The sequence below is a fragment of the Hemiscyllium ocellatum genome, chromosome 12 (assembly GCF_020745735.1).
Source record: "Hemiscyllium ocellatum isolate sHemOce1 chromosome 12, sHemOce1.pat.X.cur, whole genome shotgun sequence".
Lineage (NCBI taxonomy): Eukaryota > Metazoa > Chordata > Chondrichthyes > Orectolobiformes > Hemiscylliidae > Hemiscyllium > Hemiscyllium ocellatum.
Genome location: NC_083412.1, coordinates 52,387,066 through 52,407,570, shown reverse-complemented (window position 1 = coordinate 52,407,570; position 20,505 = coordinate 52,387,066). Strand labels below are relative to the sequence as shown.

The 20,505-nt window shown below is 40.4% G+C and overlaps 1 protein-coding gene across 4 annotated transcripts in view; it reads right to left on the bottom strand.

The window, feature by feature from the left end:
• The window catches only part of si:dkey-100n23.5, a 223,846-nt gene that overhangs the window by 78,762 nt on the left and 124,579 nt on the right, over positions 1-20,505 (bottom strand). For all 4 annotated transcript variants that reach the window (XM_060833050.1, XM_060833052.1, XM_060833049.1 and 1 more), the window contains one exon: positions 17,751-17,840. In XM_060833050.1, coding sequence (XP_060689033.1) covers positions 17,751-17,840 — 90 coding nt within the window. The remainder of the gene's footprint in view (positions 1-17,750; positions 17,841-20,505) is intronic.

The following is a 20,505-nucleotide window of genomic DNA, read 5'->3' as shown; positions in this document are numbered from 1 at the left end:
GCAGGTCAAATAGTAAATGAGCAATGGGAGGAACACTGGGAAAGGCAAATTCAGATGTAGAATAACAATGAGGAGGACAGGCTAGTAATTCCTGAATGATTAAAGAAATTAGATTAAAATGAAATAGAAAAAGAAAGCTTGTGAAAAATACAGATAAGCTTTTGAAAATTTTGCAGTCTCCTGCTTACAACCAGCTATAAGGAACATTAGTTGTATTTCTGCAGTTGACAGACGCATTAAACAGAACACCAATTTTCTGTGCCTCAAAGTGAAACAACATATTACACTCCCCTTTGACTTCAGGGAGAGCATTTTTTCAGCCATAACCTCCAGGTGCAAGAATCATGAAATCTTACAGGACAGCAGAGGAGAAGGTTCTTCAATCAATTCATGCCTGTGGTAGCTCTCTGAGAAAGCCATTAAATTAGCTTTATTCCTCTGCTTTTGCCTCGCTGCACTAGATGTCTTTCTTTTTCAAGTGTATGCCCCATTTTCTCTTGAAAAGTTACTACTGAATCTATTTAAAGGCAGTGAGCTCCAGATAATAACTCACTGTGTGATGAGAGTGGTCTGGAAACTTTTAGAAACAATAATTCAAGACAAAATTAATAGGCATTTTGGAAAATATGGTTAATTTAAGAAAGCCAACATGAATTTGTTGAGGAAAACTGTATTTAACTAGCTAGCTTGATGTGGTAAGAGAGAGGGTTGATGAGAGTAATGCTATTGATGTGGCATATTTGGGCTTCCGAAGGCATTCATTAAAACACTGCTCAGCAGACTGCGAACAAAGTTATAGCTCGTGGAATACCCACAGAATATAAAAGTAGCTGAGTGTCAGGAAACAAAAGGTGATGGGGACCACTTCCTCTTTGGATTAGTGGAACATATTGAGTGAAATTCCCCAGAAATCAGTATTTGTCTCAGTAAACTGTTCTGAGTAGAGGAAGGAGGGCATACGTCCCAATGGCAACATGAGGAAAAGTGGTTAGAATCTGGAAAGCACAGCTTGAGAGTATGGTGGAGGCATGGTTGATTGAGGCTTTTAAAAAAAGGAATTGGATCATTATCTGAAAAAGAAAGATTTGCAGCCCCACAAGGAAAAGGCAAGGGAGTGACATCAGTTAGGTTGCTCTTTCAAGGAGCTAACATGATGGGCTGTAAACAGCTGTAATCATTCTATGATCTCCTCTTTGGTTCTTTTACAATTGTTCATATAACAGCAACTTTCACCAATCCACCCACCAGCAATAACTTTAGAAAGTGGAATATGAGACAGAGCTATCTAGAAATATAAAAATGGATAGCAAGAGTTTCTATGGATATTTTAAAAGGAAATGAATTGTCAAAGTGAGGATTGGTCCACTAGAAAGTGTGAATGGGACACTAATGGTGGATAATAAGGAAATTAATGAATAAAATGCATAAATACTTTGCTTCTGCCCTCACCTCAGAGGATAACAAAAACCTTTTCTGTAATAGTTGTAAATAATGAGAAACGAGAGAGATACTTTGTAAAATTACAATCATTAGGGAAGCAGTACTGAGCAAACTGATTATGCTGCGGGCTGACGTGCCCCTGGCTCTTGATGGATTTCATCTGAGGGTTTTACTAGAAGTGGCTGATCAGCATGACATGTGTTTATTTTAATATTCCAAAGTTTGCTAGATTTTGGAAAGGATTCATCAGACTGGAACATAGCAAATATAATTCCTTCAGTCAAGAAGGGAGGGAAGCAGAAAGCAGGAACCTATAACCTAGTTAGTTTAATATTTGTCATGGGGAAGGTGTTAGAATTGATCTTTCAGGCGGTTATAGTTGGACACATAGAAAAGCTCAAGACAATTGGGAAAAGTCAGCAATGCCCTGTGAAAGTGAAATCATGTTTAACCAATTTGTTGGAGTTCTTTGAATTAATAATACATGCTATGCGTAAATGGGTGCTTGTAGATCTACTCTACTTGGACTAGCAGAATACATTTGACGAGATGCAACATTAAGGTTATTGCATAAAGTAGGAGCTCATGATGTGAGGGTAACATATTAGCATGAATAGAAGATTGGCTGGCTGACGGAAAACATAGAGTATGCATAAATGGGTAATTGGCTGATTGACAGGATCTGATGAGTGGAATCCTTCAGGGGTCCACGTTGCAATCTCAGCTTGTTATAATTTCTAGCAATTATTTAGATGAGAGAAGTGAAGGTATGGTAGCTAAACTTGCAGATGACAATAATAGGTAGGAAAGTATGTTGTCAGAGGGACAATAGGAAGTTTGCAGAAGCACACACATAGGTTGAGGAAGTAGACAAAAATCTGGGAAATGGAGCATGACGTGGGAAAATGTGAAGTTGTTCACTTTGGCAGGATGAATGAAAAAGCAGAATGTTACTTAAGTGGAGAATGATTGCAGAATTCCGAGAGAGCTAGGTGTTTCAGGACACAAGTCACAAAAAATTAAGATGCAGGTACAACAGCTAACTAAGAAGGCTACTGGAACACTATCCTGTGTTACCAGAAAAATTAAACATAACATTAAGGATTTCATACTTCAGTTGCTAAAACCACATCTAAAATGCTATGTGTACTTTGGTCTTATTTAAGGAAGAATGCAAATGCTTTGGACACAGTTCAAATGAGGTTACTCGATTGATACCTGGAATAAATGGGTTGTCTTATGAAGAAATTTACAAAGATCCTTAGACAGCATCTTCCAACCCTCTACCATCTCGAAATACAAGGGCAGCAGATACATGGGAACGCCACATCTAAACATACCGCTCCAAGTCATTTACCATCCTGACTTGGAAGTATTCTTTCGGTGTCAAAATTCTGGAATTCCCTCCCAATGAGATTGTTCTATCGACAGCAAATGGACTGCAGCAGTCCAAGAAGGCAGCTCACCAGCATCTTCTCAAGGGCAACTAGGAACAAGTAATGTTGGCTCAGCCAGCAATTCCCACGTTCCATGAATGAAAAAGAGGAAAAACGATTTTGACAGACTTATTTCCAGTGGAGTTTAGAAGACCGAGGGTGACTTGATTGAAGTACGTAGATGATGTTTCCTCATGTAGTCCATCCAGTATTAGGGGATCTTGTTTAAAACTTAGGGGTTTCCCTTTCAGGGCAGGGATGAGGAGAATTTCTACCCTCAAAGGGTTGTGCAACTTTGAAACTCTTTACCTCAAAAGGCAGTGGAGGCTGGGTCATTGAATATTTTTAAGCCAGAAGTTGTTAGATACTGATTTGGCACAGGAACGAAAGGCTACCGGGGGGAATGAAAAAGAGGAATTTGAAACCATGATCAGGAGCAGCTTGAGGGGCCAAATGACCTATCTCTGCTTTTAATTCATCTGTCTGTATTCAATTAAAGCCTCTCCAGATTTTGCCCACTTGTATGAAATCTGCCCTTATCATTTTCCAAGCTCAAGGATGAAATCAGATGACCAAGGGCCAGGTGTAGTCCCACAGAAGCATGAAAGGAGATGTTCATAACTATCTATAACTACAAGTTGTGCTTTGGGCTGTTACATAAACCTGCTTTTCAAGTAAAGTGCCTGCATATTATTTAGTGTATTATTTATCAATAACACAAGAAATACAACACTAGTCTGTCAGGATATTAACTCCAGTTTCTTTATTCTCTCCGCACCAGTCTCTTAGCACAAGCATCAGTCTGGTCAATCTCTTCTGCACCCTTCCAAGGCCTATACACCCCCCTAAAATGTGGTGTCTAGAACTGGCCACAGTCCTCTGGCTGAGACCTAACCATTTAAGTTTGGTGCAATTTCTTTGCTTTTGCACTCTATCCCAGTATTGATAAAGCCAAGGACATGCCATCTACTTCTTAACAGATCTAGGAAATTTTTCTGCCAAGTTCACATTCAAAAGGGAAGTAGACTGTTATTTGAAAAGGAAGAATGCGCAGGGTTCTAGGAAGATGGTGAGAGAATGGAACCAAATGAAATCCTCATTTGGAGAGACGGTGCGGTCACAATGGATGGGTGACCTCCTTCAACACAGTAACAATTCTGTCCTTCTGTGAAAATCCATGTTTGCACTCTCATAAGAACAGTCATTTCATTTTTTTATTTATAGAGTCATAGAGATGTAGAGCAATGGAAACAGACCCTTCGGTCCAACCCGTCCATGCTGACCAGATATCACAACCCAATCTAATCCCACAAGCCAGCACCCAGCCCATATCCCTCCAAACCCTTCCTATTCATAAACCCATCTAAATGCCTCTTAAATGTTGTAATTGTACCAGCCTCCACCACTTCCTCTGGCAGCTCATTCCACACATGTACCACCCTCTGAATGAAAAAGTTGCCCCTTAGGTGTCTTTTATATCTTTCCCCTCTCACCCTAAACTTATGCCATCTCATTCTGGACTCCCCGACCCCAGGGAAAAGACTTTGCCTATTTATCCTATCCATGCCCCTCATAATTTTGTAAACCTCTATAATGTCACCCCTCAGCCTCTGACACTCCAGGGAAAACAGCCCCAGCCTGTTCAGCCTCTCCCTGTAGCTCAAATCCTCCAACCCTGGCAACATCCTTGTAAATCTTCTCTGAACCCTTTCAAGTTTCACAACATCTTTCCGATAGGAAGGAGACCAGAATTACTTGCAATATTCCAACAGTGGCCTAACCAATATCCTGTACAGCCACAACATAACCTCCCAACTCCTGTACTCAATAGTCTGACCAATAAAAGAAAGCATACCAAACGCCTTCTTCTTCACTATCCTATCTACCTGCAACTTCACTTTCAAGGAGATATGCACCTGCACTCCAAGGTCTCTTTGTTCAGCAACACTCCCGAGGACCTTACCATTAAGTGTATAAGTCCTGCTAATTTCTTCTTATTATTAGTCCTTTCATATTTATCTGCAATGAAGTCAATCTACCTATCACCCAAGAAGCTTCCTTCGCAATCAGCAGCTCTTGTTGCAGAAGTCTGCAGACATCTCCTGTCTGGAAAAATGCATCCTGCTGTTGTATTCCTCCAGATAAGTCCAAGGAGGTCACTCTTGATCGACAGATAGTTGGGGGTGTGAGCTGCCACCATTCATTGCTGTCGTCTATGCATTCGAAGAAATTGACACGACTGCACCTGAATAATGCAGCAATTGCACTTTTACATTCCTTCATAAGATCTGAGCAGAGTTGGAAAAGCCAGTATTTGTTAACCTGCTTCCCTGCCCTTGAGAAAGTGGTGGTGAGCTCCATTCTTGAACTGCTGCTTGTGTAGACACATGCACAGAGCTGTTAGGGATGGAATTCCAGGATTTTGATCCAGTAGCAATGAAGGAGCGGTGACAATATTCTAAGTCAGGATTGTGAGGGACTTTCAGGAGAACTTGCAGCTGGTGCTCCTATGCCTTTGCTGCACTTCTGAAAAAAACTTTCATGGGATGTGCATGTAATTGGAAAGGATTGAATATTTTACAACTATTGATGACACTTGTCATCGTCAGAATTACTGGACCTAGCTTTGAAATTATAGAATTGTAAACTGAATTTGAACTCCACCAGTAGTGGGATTTGAACCCATGTCCCCACAGCATTAGCTACGGCCTATGGATTACTAATTCAGATCTATATTACCACCTACAACATCATCTTCCTTCTAACTTTCTAGGTTGCAGAGTTTGCAGGTTTGGAAGGTGCTGTCAGAGGAGACTTGATAATTCCTGCAGTACCTCTTGGAGAGGGTACACATTGCTTCTGCATGTGAGGGAATAATTCTTTAAGGTGATGGATGGCTTACCCACCAAGAGGACCCCCATAATAAGAATAATAAGCTTACTATAGATTGTACTGCAATACGGGGAAAGCAGCAATCTGTAAGCTGGAAATGTTCCTGGCAGACATGACTGTGAGTGGATCTTCTGATCCTGAGAGCTGCAGCTTTGTGTTTCTTTCCCTATGTATTAAGTAGTTGTTGTGTATGAATATCAGCTTCAGGGCTAGGCAGGCCTGTTGCAATTTTCAGTTAAAATCCTTTTGCAATCTCACTGTCATCACTAAAGTGAGATTTTTGGATGATAAAGAAATTCCAATCTGCCTCAGAGGCACCTGTCGCAAATCTGAAAACAATTGAAGGGGCAACAGTCAAGAACATCATTCAGCCTGAAAGTTGAGCTCCCGACATGAGCTATTCCCATCCAGTTTGGGCTAAGGTTGCATCTAACAGTGCAGAACCCTCAGAAACATTAAAGGCAGTGGCAGGAAGGTGCAACTAAATGCCATCAGAAACTGACTGTGTGTTGTGAGAGCAGGATGTAGATGAAGGGGAGAGATCAAAGGGATGGGTCCTGAGAGATCAACATTAGGCAGACTGCAAATCCAGTGTACCAGCTATTCTCTGTTCAGTAAAACCAAGGTATATTTTCTAGGTGTGAAATTAGGACACTTTATCTTTCATTAAAGAAAACAGTAGTTTACAACTTAGATCCATTGTAACAGTGCTGTTTCATTGAGTCCTGAAAATAAACAAGATGAATAGAGTCTTAAACATTCAAATGTGACTAGAGGTTCATGATATTTTACTTGATTGGCATTAAGAGGTAGCAGCTGAAAATGTGTTGCTGGAAAAGTGCAGCAAGTCAGGCAGCAGTCAATGAGCAGGAGAATCAACATTTCGGGCATGAGCCCTTCTTCAGGAAGATTTAACCTACTGTGAATCCTATTACAAGGATGCCTTCCTTGAAGAAGCTCTCTTCCATCTCCAGCATCTGCAGTCCTCACTTTCTCCTAGAAGATGTTAACCTGCTGTGAATCCTCTTACAAGGATGCCTTCCTTGAAGAAGCTCTCTTCCACTCCAGCATCTGCAGTCCTCACTTTCTCCATTAAGAGGTAGCACACAAGTTATGCCAACTAATTTGCTGCAATGATTCCAGCTCAGTATAAATTGTTGGGCTCTAGCTGATGCTTTTAATCAGTTGAAATTAAACTGACTAAAGCCTAGCCAATGGCCAATTCAAATCCCAAGTGAGTTTCTATCTTGCAGTACATAGTGTGTGTGTGTGTCAGCTTGCAATCTGATAGTATCTGATAAAACCAGTGTGCTGTTTCAGGGAGATGTTAGCCCAAAGACAAGGGAGCTCAATAAATCAAACTGACATCCCCAGTACTGATGATGCTATATTTTTACAAAACCGTTTTTAACTCAGACTAGTTTTGAAAGGAGTTATAGAGGAGAAAACCTTTTTTAATCCTGCAAGAGCCTCATTCTTGTGATCAACTGGATTTATAAATGCTAGAAGAGAGGTCTGCAAAGAGGACTTTGAAAAAAATCAAGCCAAAATGCAACAAAAACGGGGATTTTTAGCAGCAGCAGCAGCAGGAGTAAGGTTGGGGCAGAGGTATGCAATATTATGGAGGTAGAAATAAGAACTGCTGCTGATGGGTTGTGGGATTTGAAGTACAAAGTTTTATACAGTCTGGGTCAGCCATAATGTTGGAGGCGAGGTGAAACAAGGGGAAGGGGCTCAAAATGAAGGGGCATTCCAAAGCCTGACAAGCCAGTAACTTCTCTCTAGATTTTTTTCCAATCATTTTGAATTTATGGCATCTGATGATTTACATACTCACAGAGATAAAATTTATTCCACATCTATTCTACCAAAATTTCTTCTCATCTTGAGAAGCTCTTGTATACCACATATTAATCATCTCTGTCACAAGGAGAACAGCCCCAACATTTCAATCTCTCCACACTGAGGAAGTCCCTCATCCTGGCAAGCTTTGTTTGTTCTCTTTCTGATGCTTTACACCTATCCACAATGCTCAAACTGAGATCTAAGCATGATCTCTTTGCCCTCACAATCTATTCAACTTCTAAACCCAAGTAACCCATTTTTTAAAAATCAGTTTAACAACTTTCTTGATCACCTACAAATCCTCTCAAAGTACATCACTCCACAATTAAACTCTAGCTGCTATGCTTCTGCCCATTCCATGGCAGCAAGTCATCCAATAGTCAGCAAATAACCACATTCTTCCTTCAAGTTTCTTACCATCTGAAAACTTTATAAAGCTGTGCCCTAGATCGGTTGTTATAAATACCTTATTATAAACGATTTGGATGAAAAGTACAGATCCAATTATTCTATTTGGCATCCATTTAGGTCTGCAATTGACATCTTCAATCTCTTTGCCTCACCACCTCTCCCAATTCCTTTAAGATGTTTGTTAAGACCATCTCCTTTGAATTATCTTGATCACTTGACCTAATCCATAAATTGTGTACATTTCTGCTTGTGAAGTGCATTAACTGGGTGCAACAGAGTGGGCAATGGCACAATTAAAATTCTATTATATAAGTAGATGGATAAAAAATTGCAACACAATAAGACTTTAATCTGTCCTATTCAATTTGGTTGAATATTTGATCACTGACAAGTTATATCTTCTACTTTGTTCTTATTTTCCCACAATTGGGTGTTTCCATGTTACGTAGCTTTAACAATGGAGAGGTAAATCACAGGGAGTGTCATCAATATTCTGCTTTGAAATCCCGGCAGATGTGCAAAATACTAATATTCCAAAAAGTCGGTTTAATTTGGGTGATCTTTGAATACATTTTCAATTTTCTAATTATCACTTTAACTATTTCATCAAAACAGAGCCAATAATCACACTGAGTGCCAGGAATAAAAATAGCCAATGTCATTTAAACATACACGCCCTTTACAAATAACACATTCCTTACTAGCAATAGAAAATAAGCCATCAAAGACAGAGCAGCTTTGAGATTGTTTGTTCAGAGCAATTGGATGTTGGCCTCAATTGTGCAGGCAGCAACAAAACAAGAGAGCTCACTTGCAGAGGGAATTTCCCTCATGCCTCTGTCAAATCAAGGAGACATTTCAGCACGTAGCATCAGACATCTCAGCAAGCATTTAGGCAGCCAATCAAGTTGAGTTATGCATAGGAAACAAAGTATGTGTGTTTTACATAATTGTGGAGAAATTTGACATTCCACAAATAAACAATTAGGTTTTCAAGGCTAGTAAAGCTATTCATTGGTATCATGATCACAGGTCAGAACCACAAAACACTGTGGACATTTTTAACTTGTAATTACAAGATGTGTTTTTTAAACCAGGACCGATACAGTCAAACATAGCTGCAGATGTCAATTAAGTGGATGCCTGAATAGAGAGACCGAAGGAACACAGCACCTAAACAGAAACTTCAAACAGACTGGATTGTGATCTCTTGTGTCTTTAAAGATAATGAGGGGTCACAAACTCCTGCTCATCAGCAGTCCCTCTTCTGCAAATTATGTCCAAACTGCAGAGATAATTTGTGATTTTCCCTTTGAAGACGACAGTTAAAAGGGCAGTTAGAACTCTACTGAGTGTAATCATAGAACTCAATACTCAATACCCTAGGTTCTAGTGTTAGAATGCTGTGAAGGTCACAGACAAAGAACGATCCCCTAGTTACTTCTGCGTTGTAGGTAAAGACTGTCTCTCGCTCCAAGTGTTGTCAACCAGTTAAAAAGACAGGATAATGAAGAATTCTCTGTCAGCCTGAATGATGTAAGGACTCAGAACCACAGAATCTTGACCAATCCACGGAAATAAAAGTTGTGAAACTGATTGTCCAACGATCCACATCAATGCTACAGTTGACCTCTACTACAGTGGCACAATATTCAATTACCCATTCTTTTCAATTCAGAGATAGATCCATATATTATTTTCTTAACTTTTATCTGTTTTGATTTATTTCTAAACTGTGAGTCTGTGTGTTTCATTACTCTCACATTTACGCACCTTGTGGTAATTCAAGAAAGTCTGGTTGAATCAGCTCCTTTTAAAATATTCAGGATTATGTTCAGCACAGACTGGTTGGACTGAAGGGTCAGCTTTTGTTTTGTATGGCTCTATGACACTATAAGTTAATCTGGTTTTGGAGAAAGCTATCCAGAAGGAAATGTATCCTCTTAAAATTAACCTCACTGTTACCAAGTGAGGGGGTGAGTGAATAACCAAGAGGAGCCAGTTCACCTTTCCTCATGCAGGAGCTTAACAATTTAAGGTATCCTGCCTGGAACTGTAATAATATTCAGTAACCTTGTCTGTGATTTGATTATGACATAAGTAATTATGAAATTGTAATAAATGAGGCTTTTAAAACCCAATTAACACCCTATTCAGCAAAATGCAATATTTTCCAGTTTTTTACAGCATGACAAATAATGTTACAATGGAAGTTTTCATCAACTCACCACTATAAGGGTAAATAGCAGTCTCCCAAAACTTTACAGTACATCATGCAGAGGAGGATATTCTCAACGACAGAAAGTTCTGGATTTCAGCACTAGACTGTATACTTGCAAACTTTCTGTCAGTTGCAGTGGCACAATAAAAGGTAGCATTGGTAGAAGATTAGCTAACTGATAGAAGACAGAGAGATGGGAAAAGGAATCATTTTCAGGATGGCAACCTGCAATTAGTGGAGTACCACAGGATCAGTGCTGGGGCCACAATTATTTACAATATATATTAATGATTCGAATGAGGTAAATCAGTGTACTTTAATTAAATTTGTAGAAGACACAAAAACAGACAGGAAGGCAAATAGTGAGGGATGACACAAAGAGCCGACAGAGCAATACAGTCAGGTTAGGTGCGTGGGCAAAAACTCAGCAGATGGAATATAATGTGAGATTATACACTTTGGCAGGAAAAGCAGAGGAGGAGGATATGACTTAAATGGAGAAAGACTGCAGAAAGTGACACAGGAGGGATTTCGGAGTTCTCATGCATGGACCATGAAAAGCTAGCATTCAAGTTCAGCAGGTAATAGTGAAGACAAATATAATGTTGGCCTTTATTTCACAGGGAATGCAGTATAACAATAAAGAAGTTTTGCTAAAACAAAGCACTAGTCAGACCATGGCTAGAATACTATGAACAGTTCTGTGCCCCTTATCTCAGTAAAGATACTCTGGCTTTAGATGCAGTCTGGAGAAGGCTCACTAAGCTGCTCCCTAGAATAAAGGGACTGTCTTATGAAAAGGTTGGGCCTGTTGGAATTGAAACTTAGGTGAATGAGAAGCAACCTTATTGAAACATTCAAGATTCCTTGGGGATTTGGCAGGATAGATGCAGATTAATTATTTTCCCTTGTGGGAATCCAGGACCAGATGACATAATCTCAGAATAATGGGTCGCAGATTTAAGACAGAGATGAAGAGGAATTTCTTCTCTCAAAGGGTATGAACCTGTAGAATTCTTTACTATAAAGGTTGGGTTATAAAGTTTATTCAAAATTGAGATAGATGTTTAATCAGTAAGGGTATGAAGGGTTATGGAGAAAAGATAGGAAATTGGAGTTGACAGTTATAGGATCAGGATTCGCAGATCGCAGGCTGATCGCAGGATCAGCTATGCTTTCATTGAATGGTAGAACAGACGTGATGAGTTGAATGGCCTATGGCCTACTTCTGTCCCTACATCTTATGTTAACAGAACACAGACAATTTTGCCATTCATTACTGCAGCATTATCTGGGCCAGAAACGCTCAATCCATGCGAGTGCAATTAGCAAGGTCAGGTGTGCTCCACATGGTTCCAGTGATCCTTTTCCCATTCATTATATGGTATTCCTGTCCATATCTCACATTCACAGCAGCACTGCCAGTTAAATTGAATCAGAAGTGCTGCAACATCAGGAATAACTTGCAGTAAGTCAGGCACATAAACTACAGAGAAACTTGGGAGAGGAAAGGGAAATTAAAGTCTGGGCAGTATTTAGAGAAGACAGAGTTGTGTGAAAGGGTATTTTGAGGAGTAGGGAATGACAAAAGTTCTTCTTGAAGGGGGAAAGCATGGACTTCTGGGCAGACATAGAGTAGGGCAATAAGTTAGTGAGGAAGCCAAGACAGAGTAATGCTCTACATTAGAGGGTTGATGCATCACTGAATAGCTGCAGGTCAGCCACACTTCTAGAGTGTCAGCCAATGTGCATGGTGCACATTAATGTCAATGACATAGGCAGAAAGAGGGCTGTGATCCGACAGTCAGAATTTAGAAATTGCTAGCAGGACAGGGAGAAATATGCAGCTGGTCAGGATCATAGGAAAGATGACTGGGAAACGCTTATAGCCAGTTGGAATCACCATGAAATAGTCCGGGAACACAGTGAAACCTGTCCAGATTATAGGCAAGCTGACTGGAAGGAATGCAAAGAAGGTTGAGGTCACTGTGAAAATGACTGGGAGGAGTTTGCGGTAATTCAGAATCAATACATCTCAGATGAAGAGGAGTGCAAAAGGTCAAGATCATTGTGAACCAGGCCAGGAAGAGGACTGTAAAATAGATCAGGATAATTATGAAGCAGACCGGAAGTATCAGCTGGTCATGACAACTGTGAAGCAGACTGGAAGGCAGTGAAACAGGTCTGAATCACTGAGACATTCTTTGACCCTGAGTCACTGTGAAGCAGACTTGTAGGAGTCTGCAGCAGATTGGGATCACTGTGAAGTAAATCAAGAGCACTGCAAAAGAGGCCAGGATCTGTGAAAACAGGTCCAGGTTACAGTGAAACTGATCAGGAGGAGAGGGAAGCTGATCACTATCACTGTGAAGCAAATCAAGAGACAGCAAAGGAAATCAGGAATGCTGTGAAGCAGACTGGGAGGATTGAGCAGCAGTTTGGGATTATTGTGAAACACACTGGGAGGACTGAGAAGGACATAAGAAGCACTGTGAAGCGGAATGGGTTACAGTGAAACAGGTCAGGGTTACTGAGCAGATTGGTGGGTCTGTGAAACAGGTTAGGATCTCTGTAAAGCAGCAATCAATAGAAACTTCCCATTGATGGCGTGACTGAGACCCAGGTGGCACAGATTTAAAATCGTTTTTAGAAGGAAGCAGAGTAATATGAAGAAAAACCTTTTCATGCAGTGAGTAGTTAGGGTCTGGAATGCACTTCCTAATAGCGTAGTTGTCGCAGAACCAACTAAAGCTAAGGATATGCAATCATTAGATAAAAAGAAACGAAAATGCAGGGCTACGGGGAAAAGGGAGGGGAGTGCCATTAGGTGAACTGTTCCTTCACAGGGATAGTAGAAACAAGTTTGTAATTTAGAGTATGAAGATATTCATATGTCCATGAATAAAAACATACTATACATTGTCATAACAAAATATGTACATTTTGAGATTGTTATAAATCAAATGAACTTTAATTCCCAATTCTATTTCACCACAGTAAATCAAAAAAATCAAAGAAATTATGTTTACCCCAAGTCTAATTTGAAAGATGAAAATAGTCTTTCAGGACATCACAAGTTGAAACACAATGAAATTCTATACTGTTTCTGCGCTGTATGCAATAGATCAGACCATATCTTACAACAATCTCATTTAATCAAGATGTTTTAAATCTTGGTGCAATGGAAAAATGGAGAAAGAAATAGGAGGGAGAGTAACTTCATATTGCCAATGTATTGTCCTGGTAAGCAATGGGGAATTCACCATAACAAATTTCTTTCCCCTTTCTACAAAGGTTTTTCATGGAATGAATGGGCCTTAAAACTCAATTTGCAAAATAGATGAGTCATAAAGAACATACTTTTCTCATTCAAAAGTATTGGTAACAGTAGCATAATTTCACAATAACCAAACTGGTTGGTTGAGGATGCTCTATCAGTGTTACCACATTCAATTATAACACGTTGCAGAAAATAGAATAATACATGATTTGCTTGAGGTGTGCCCATCCCTTAACTTGACAGTTCAACACTGCTGTTATGGAGCCAGATAAATAGTATTGGGAAAGAACACTTCACTCTAAATGTCTCATTGTTACAACATAATGGATTGAAATCAATGATATGTGTTTCACAACCCCATAATCACAAGATATATCCAGATAAGTTGATGAGAACATTGAAGAAAAAGTTGTGAAGGGTCACTGGATCTGAAATGTTAACTTTGCTTTCTCTCCACAGATACTGCCAGACCTGCTGTGTTTTTCCAGTCATCTGTTCTTGTCCCTGATTTCCAGCATCCACAATCTTTGAGTTTTTTTAAATTCAAATTCACTTTAGTTCATCCATTTCAACAGAAAGCACTACTGATCCCGGAGAAGTGTCTAACTAGTGTTGGAATGGTTCAACAATTTTGTCCCTTCCTTGCCCAGAAATCTACAACAAGTGCAGGTGCGACTAACAATTAAAATTCCACATCAGGATGTTGTTTAAGTCTTGCTGCATTTGGACATGGGCAACTTCGTGATCGGAGAGTCACGAGCAATGCTGAAAATTGTACAATCATTATGAAATATTCCCACATTGGACCTTAGCATGGGGATTTGGCCATTGATGAAGCAGACTGAGGAAATCCTGCAGTGATGTCCTGCAACTACGGCAGACAACCATCCTCCTTTATTCCAGCTATGACTCCAACCGTGGAGAGACTTCCACCTAATTCCCGTTGACTCCAGTTATACTAGGTCTCTTTAATGCCACAGCTTGGTCAAAGGTCAAGGGTAGTTACTCTCACGTCATCCTCACTTCTGGAGTTCAGCTCCCTTGCAAATGTTTAGATCAAGTTTGTAATAAGATCAAGATCTTCACTATGTGAAGCATCTCTTCTCAACATCAGTCCTACATCCACCAGATACTAAGCCTGTAGCCTAGACACAATTGAAATACCTTAGAAACTTAGTCCTGGCATTCCTACACAGACAATGAGAGCTGCACTGGGCTTTGCGATGGATGCACCTCACTCTAATTTAAATGAAAAATGGGATAGGAAACATCCATCCAAAAAGCTTGATCTGCAGCACACTTGAATCAAGAGTAGAAAAACTGGCGAGGGATCAGCTATTACATGATTTCTGCTCATAATCAAAAGGGCAAGTTGGGATAATAAAAACAGGACTAATTGTCCACAGAGGCACAGCAGGGAAGTATTGGAAGTGCTGCAGCAGTGAGATTTCATAGACACATAGTGGTTACATTTACAACCTATGGTCATCCTCCAGGAAAAGTAAAAGTGTAATCTGCACAAAGAAGCTTCTGATCTATGCAGTCAACTCAGAGGTTCCTTGTACCTATCACATGAAGGTATTACCTGTTCTCAGCATAAGAAAAGCAATGCACATTGCACGTTGATTTCAGTGCAGTGGCCTTGGTAGAATTTAATGGTGGGCTGAGGCAGACAGGTTGCCCAAGGCCTCACCTGACACACTGTGGCAGTGCCATCCACAGAATTCTGTGCGTTCTCCTGTCTGCAGATTCGCCAATTGGGGACTGCTAAATTCTGCCAAGGCTGCTGTACTGGAAAGAAAATGCAACTTTCAGCAATGCATTGCACTTCAAACACGGAGATCAGCCCTCTTGAAGCACTAAAACGACCAGTAGATGGACATTTCAGTGTTGAGCCAGGTGGGAGGACCATCACAGAGTGAAACCTGGCAACTTACTCTTCTCATGCTGTAAGGCTGGAAAGAATGGTAGGGGCACCCACATAGCAGCTCCCTTTTTTATAGTATTGTGCGCATGCCTACACTCCAAAGACAGCAGTGGTTCAAGAGCAAATAGAGATTGGCAATAAATGCCATTGATGCCCACACCCAGTGAAAAAGTACAGAAACCTTAATTTTTAAAAATTCCACATAATACTCTTAAGATACCTTATTATGAGCATTTATCTATTATCATTCCTTCAACTAATTTAATACTCAGTAGTGGGCGGCACGGTGGCACAGTGGTTAGCACTGCTGCCTCACAGCACCTGAGACCCGGGTTCAATTCCCGACTCAGGTGACTGACTGTGTGGAGTTTGCACGTTCTCCCCGTGTCTGCGTGGGTTTCCTCCGGGTGCTCCGGTTTCCTCCCACAGTCCAAAGATGTGCGGGTCAGGTGAATTGGCCATGCTAAATTGCCCGTAGTGTTAGGTAAGGGGTAAATGTAGGGGTATGGGTGGGTTTCGCTTCGGCGGGTCGGTGTGGACTTGTTGGGCCGAAGGGCCTGTTTCCACACTGTTAGTCTAATCTAATCTAATCTAGTCGGAATGTACATTTGAGACAATACCAAAAGTAATAAGTTGCACTACTATAAAGGAATTTATGAACCCATGAATAGAAGATAAGGATTTGATTTCAGAGAGGATGGGAAGAAAACTGAAAAAAGCAAAGTATGATATTCACCCACCCACAACCCTGCATCAAACAAGTTCTTATTTTATAAACAGAGCACTGGAGAAACTTAGCAGGCCTGGCAGCATCTGTGGAGAGAGAAACAGAGTTAACATTGAGTCCCGTATAACTGTTCTTCAGAACTTATTTGACAACTAACTGTATCCTGTGAACTGATAAAAGTGTTCTTTATCATTCTCTTATTCATGTGTCGCCTCTCAGAATCAAAATAAACTACACAATGCCATTGAAGGTTGGAAAGGTGGTTAATAAAATATATAAATCGGGGCACAGAGTACAAAGACAAGGTCGCTATCATAAACCTGTATAAAACACTGGTTTCACCTCAACTGAAGTATGGTGGTAAGGTTTTAGTACCACACTTCAGGATGAGATGAAAGCATTGCAGAGGCTGCAGAAAGGATTCAGAAGAATACTTCCAGGGATGAGTAACTTCAGTTATGTGGATAGATTAGAGAGGCTAGGGCTGTCCTTTAGAAGGTTATGAGGCGATTTGAAAGAGGCATTTAAAATGCTGGAGGTCTAGACAGAGCAGATAAAGAGAAACTGTTCCCATTGACAGAAGGATTGAAAGCCAGGATGCAGATTCAAGTTGGTTGGCACACAAGAAGCAATGATGATTTGAGGAAACCTTTCTCCATAGTGTGTGTGCAATTCTGGTCTCCTTCCTATCGGAAAGATGTTGTGAAACTTGAAAGGGTTCAGAAAAGATTTACAAGGATGTTGCCAGGGTTGGAGGATCTGAGCTACAGGGAGAGGTTGAACAGGCTGGGCTGTTTTCCCTGGAGCGTCGGAGGCTGAGGGGTGACCTTATAGGGGTTTACAAAATTATGAGGGGCATGGATAGGATAAATAGGCAAAGTCCTTTCCCTGGGGTCGGGGAGTCCAAATCTAGAGGGCATAGGTTTAGGGTGAGAGGGGAAAGATATAAAAGAGACCTAAGGGTCAACTTTTTCACGCAGAGGGTGTTACGTGTATGGAATGAGCTGCCAGAGGAAGTGGTGGAGGCTGGTACAATTGCAACATTTAAGAGGCATTTAGATGGGTATATGAATAGGAAGGGTTTGGAGGGATATGGGCCGGGTGCTGGCAGGCGGGACTAGATTGAGTTGGGATATCTGGTCAGCATGGACAGGTTGGACAGAAGGGTCTGTTTCCATGCTGTACATCTCTATGACTCTATCTGGAATACTTTGCCCTGAGACTGTGATGCAGGCAATTTAATTGTGGTTTTTAAATAAAAATTTGATAAATATCTGAGTAAAATGACTGCAGGTTTACAAGAAAAGGCAGCAGAATGGAATTAGGTGAATCACATTTACAAACAACAGACACAGGCAAGATGGACCACATGGACTCCTTCTACACTTTAACCATTCTGGAAAACACTCCACAAATAAAGATTAGATATAAACTTACAATTAAAAATATAGCCCAATCCCTGGAATTATTTTCTGAATGAACGAAAGTATTCCCTTGCAACAAAAAGCAAAAGAAAGTTGACTTCCTGTGCATAAAGTTTACATCATCAATTGATGCAACCATGTTCTTACCACCATGCTCCAGCAGGGCCGTAATAATCACCAAAGAGTGGAAGACAGGACAGAATGAAAGGCACACCCCACGCTGCAACATAATATGCACTGCAAGAAATAATGCAAGGAGAGTAAAATTAATTCTGACAAACAATGACTGGTAAAATAAACTTATTACTGACATGGCTGGCAAATTGATTGAGAAGTAGGCGACACCAAGTAGGGGTAATGGGTAGGTACTCAAATTGGCAGGATGTGACCAGTGATGTCCCTTAAGGATTGTGTTAGGGCCTCAATTATTCACATTATTTATTAACAACTCAGATAATGGCATAGAAAGTCATATTTGCAAATGTGCTGATGACACTAAGTTAAGTAGCATTGCAGGCACTGTAAATGATAGTCTATCAATATGCTTTTATGCTAACTGGAGTACAATGTATGTTATCCATTTTGAACCAATTGAGGATAGATCAGGGTACTTCCTTGATGATGTAAAAGTTAAATACACAGGATATCCAAAGACACTTGTGAGTTCAGGTGCATAGATCTTTAAAATGTCACCAACATATGCTGAAAATAATGAAGAAAGCGAATGCAATGCTGGTCTTTATATCTAGAGGACTGCAGTACAAGGTTATGCTGCAGTTATACAAAACTCTGGATAGATCCCACTGGGAGTACAGTGAGCAGATCTAGGCGTCGCACCTTAGGAAGAATATATTGGCTTTGGAAGGAGTTCCAAGTAGGTTTACACGAATGATACCTGGACTTCAGGGGTTAAATTATGAGGAAAAATTATACAACGAGGCTAGTTTTCTCCAGAATTTAGAAGGTTAAAGAGTGTTCTGATTGAACAGGAAGAGACAGGGTTCCTAAAGATAATTTATTTCTACTGGTTGCGGATTCTAGAACTAGGAGGCATAGCCTGAGAATTAGGGACAGACTGTTCGAGAAAGGTGTTAGGAAGCACTTCTATACACAAAGGGTAGTTGATTGGAACTCTCTTCCACAGATGGCAGTGGATGCTGGATCAGCTTTGTTAGGGTCAAGTCTGAGGTAGATCATTTAATATAGGTAAAAGGCAGGTTTATGGAGTTAAGCCACAGATCAGCCACGATCTCATTGAATGGTGGAACAGGCTCAAGGGACTGAATGGCCTACTCCCATTTCTATGTCCTTATGTCGTACACTTTAAATTGGGTACACATTGACCCTCAAAATGGTGACATTTAATCCTGGTGCATAGCTTTGTTTGATGGAGTGATATTTCTGAATATCAGTGCATTTGATTAACAGTGTTTCCAATTTTGTGTCCAACTGCAGAATCTAAATTTTGTAACTATAGTTATTGATTCAGAATGAATTGTGAAAATTGTAGAATGTTTCTGGAAAATAATTTGAAAATAGTATTCAATAGTACACATATTTATTTTCCTTTCTTTATTTGGAACCTAATTTTTACATTTACTTTTTATTTGTTTTCCCAGTTTGAAAGTTTGATTAGAAACATTAAACTGAAAAATAAAAGTAAATTATTAAATCAGTAATATTCTCCAGCATTCTAAATGCAGAGCTAAATAAATGTTAGCAACATCATGATGAAGAATACAGAGAAAGACCATTTCCACCAGTCTGTGAAGAACAGATGCACTGTTATATATTACAATAAGGTTCTAGTATTAAATTTCAAAGAGCTTCTGACCACAGTTAGAGTCACAAGAATTTTCTGGCATCCCCATGCCATTCAGTTTAACAACAAACTATGAAACAATAGACTAGTGAAGGCTGTGGCTAAAACCTGCTCATTAAGTAAAAACATCTTACAGTCATAAGTGCAGTCATAAGCGTGTAGGATATTCAACCGCTAGTACCATAATCTATTAAATCCCACATCCAATCTGTGTAGGCCAACTATGGGAAAAGCCATAAAGCAGAATCCAACTTTGTAAAGAGTTTACTGTCAGCTTGTAGGTGGAATGAATACAATGATTGAATTTGACCAAAAAGCAGCTAAGTGTCTATTTTTGGTGCATTTCATGGAACTTTTCTCTCCGTGAGAGTTAGCAAGTATTTTCACACCACCTTTCTAAACCTGCTGCATACCTCTGCACCAGGGCCCCATGGCACCCAAATGACATACTCTCACACTCACCATAGGTGGGAGGACTGGCCACTGCTGGGACCTCCCAAGATTCCTGATGCCAGTGCCAACCAGCCATATACCCAGTCAAGTGCTGGCAGTCCACTGTTGTCTTGCAAAGGTTCCTGTCAGTTACCCCAGATATATCAGAGGGAAACCAGCACCCCTCTTTGCCAACTGGGACCTGGAGGGTCTGTGAACAGGGGGAGTGTGTGATCGCCGTCCATGGGACTGTGCCCTGAGACATTGGTATTTGGGGTGTAAGACAGCGGTTCAGAGCAGCAAGCAGCAAGGTGGGAATTGTCATGTTTAGATTCTATTCAAAAGGTGTGAGAATGGGAAGCAGCATATAAATGAGGCACAATGATATAATAATTAGGGTATTAATGCATATCATGTATAAGTAGGCATCTTGCTGCTCACTCGTGAGAATCACACCTGGCTGTTCAACAGTTGTTTGGAAATTGCACAATTTTGCTCTTGACATCAGAAGCCCCTTACTGCCAATCTCATGTGATCCATCCAATTTTCTCATCAAGGCCCTTGTCATTCAGTTGCTGGGAAGCTTCCACCCCATATATAGGTATTTGTTATCTCTCAGTGTCAGGGTAGCCATATGCCAAGCTCTTT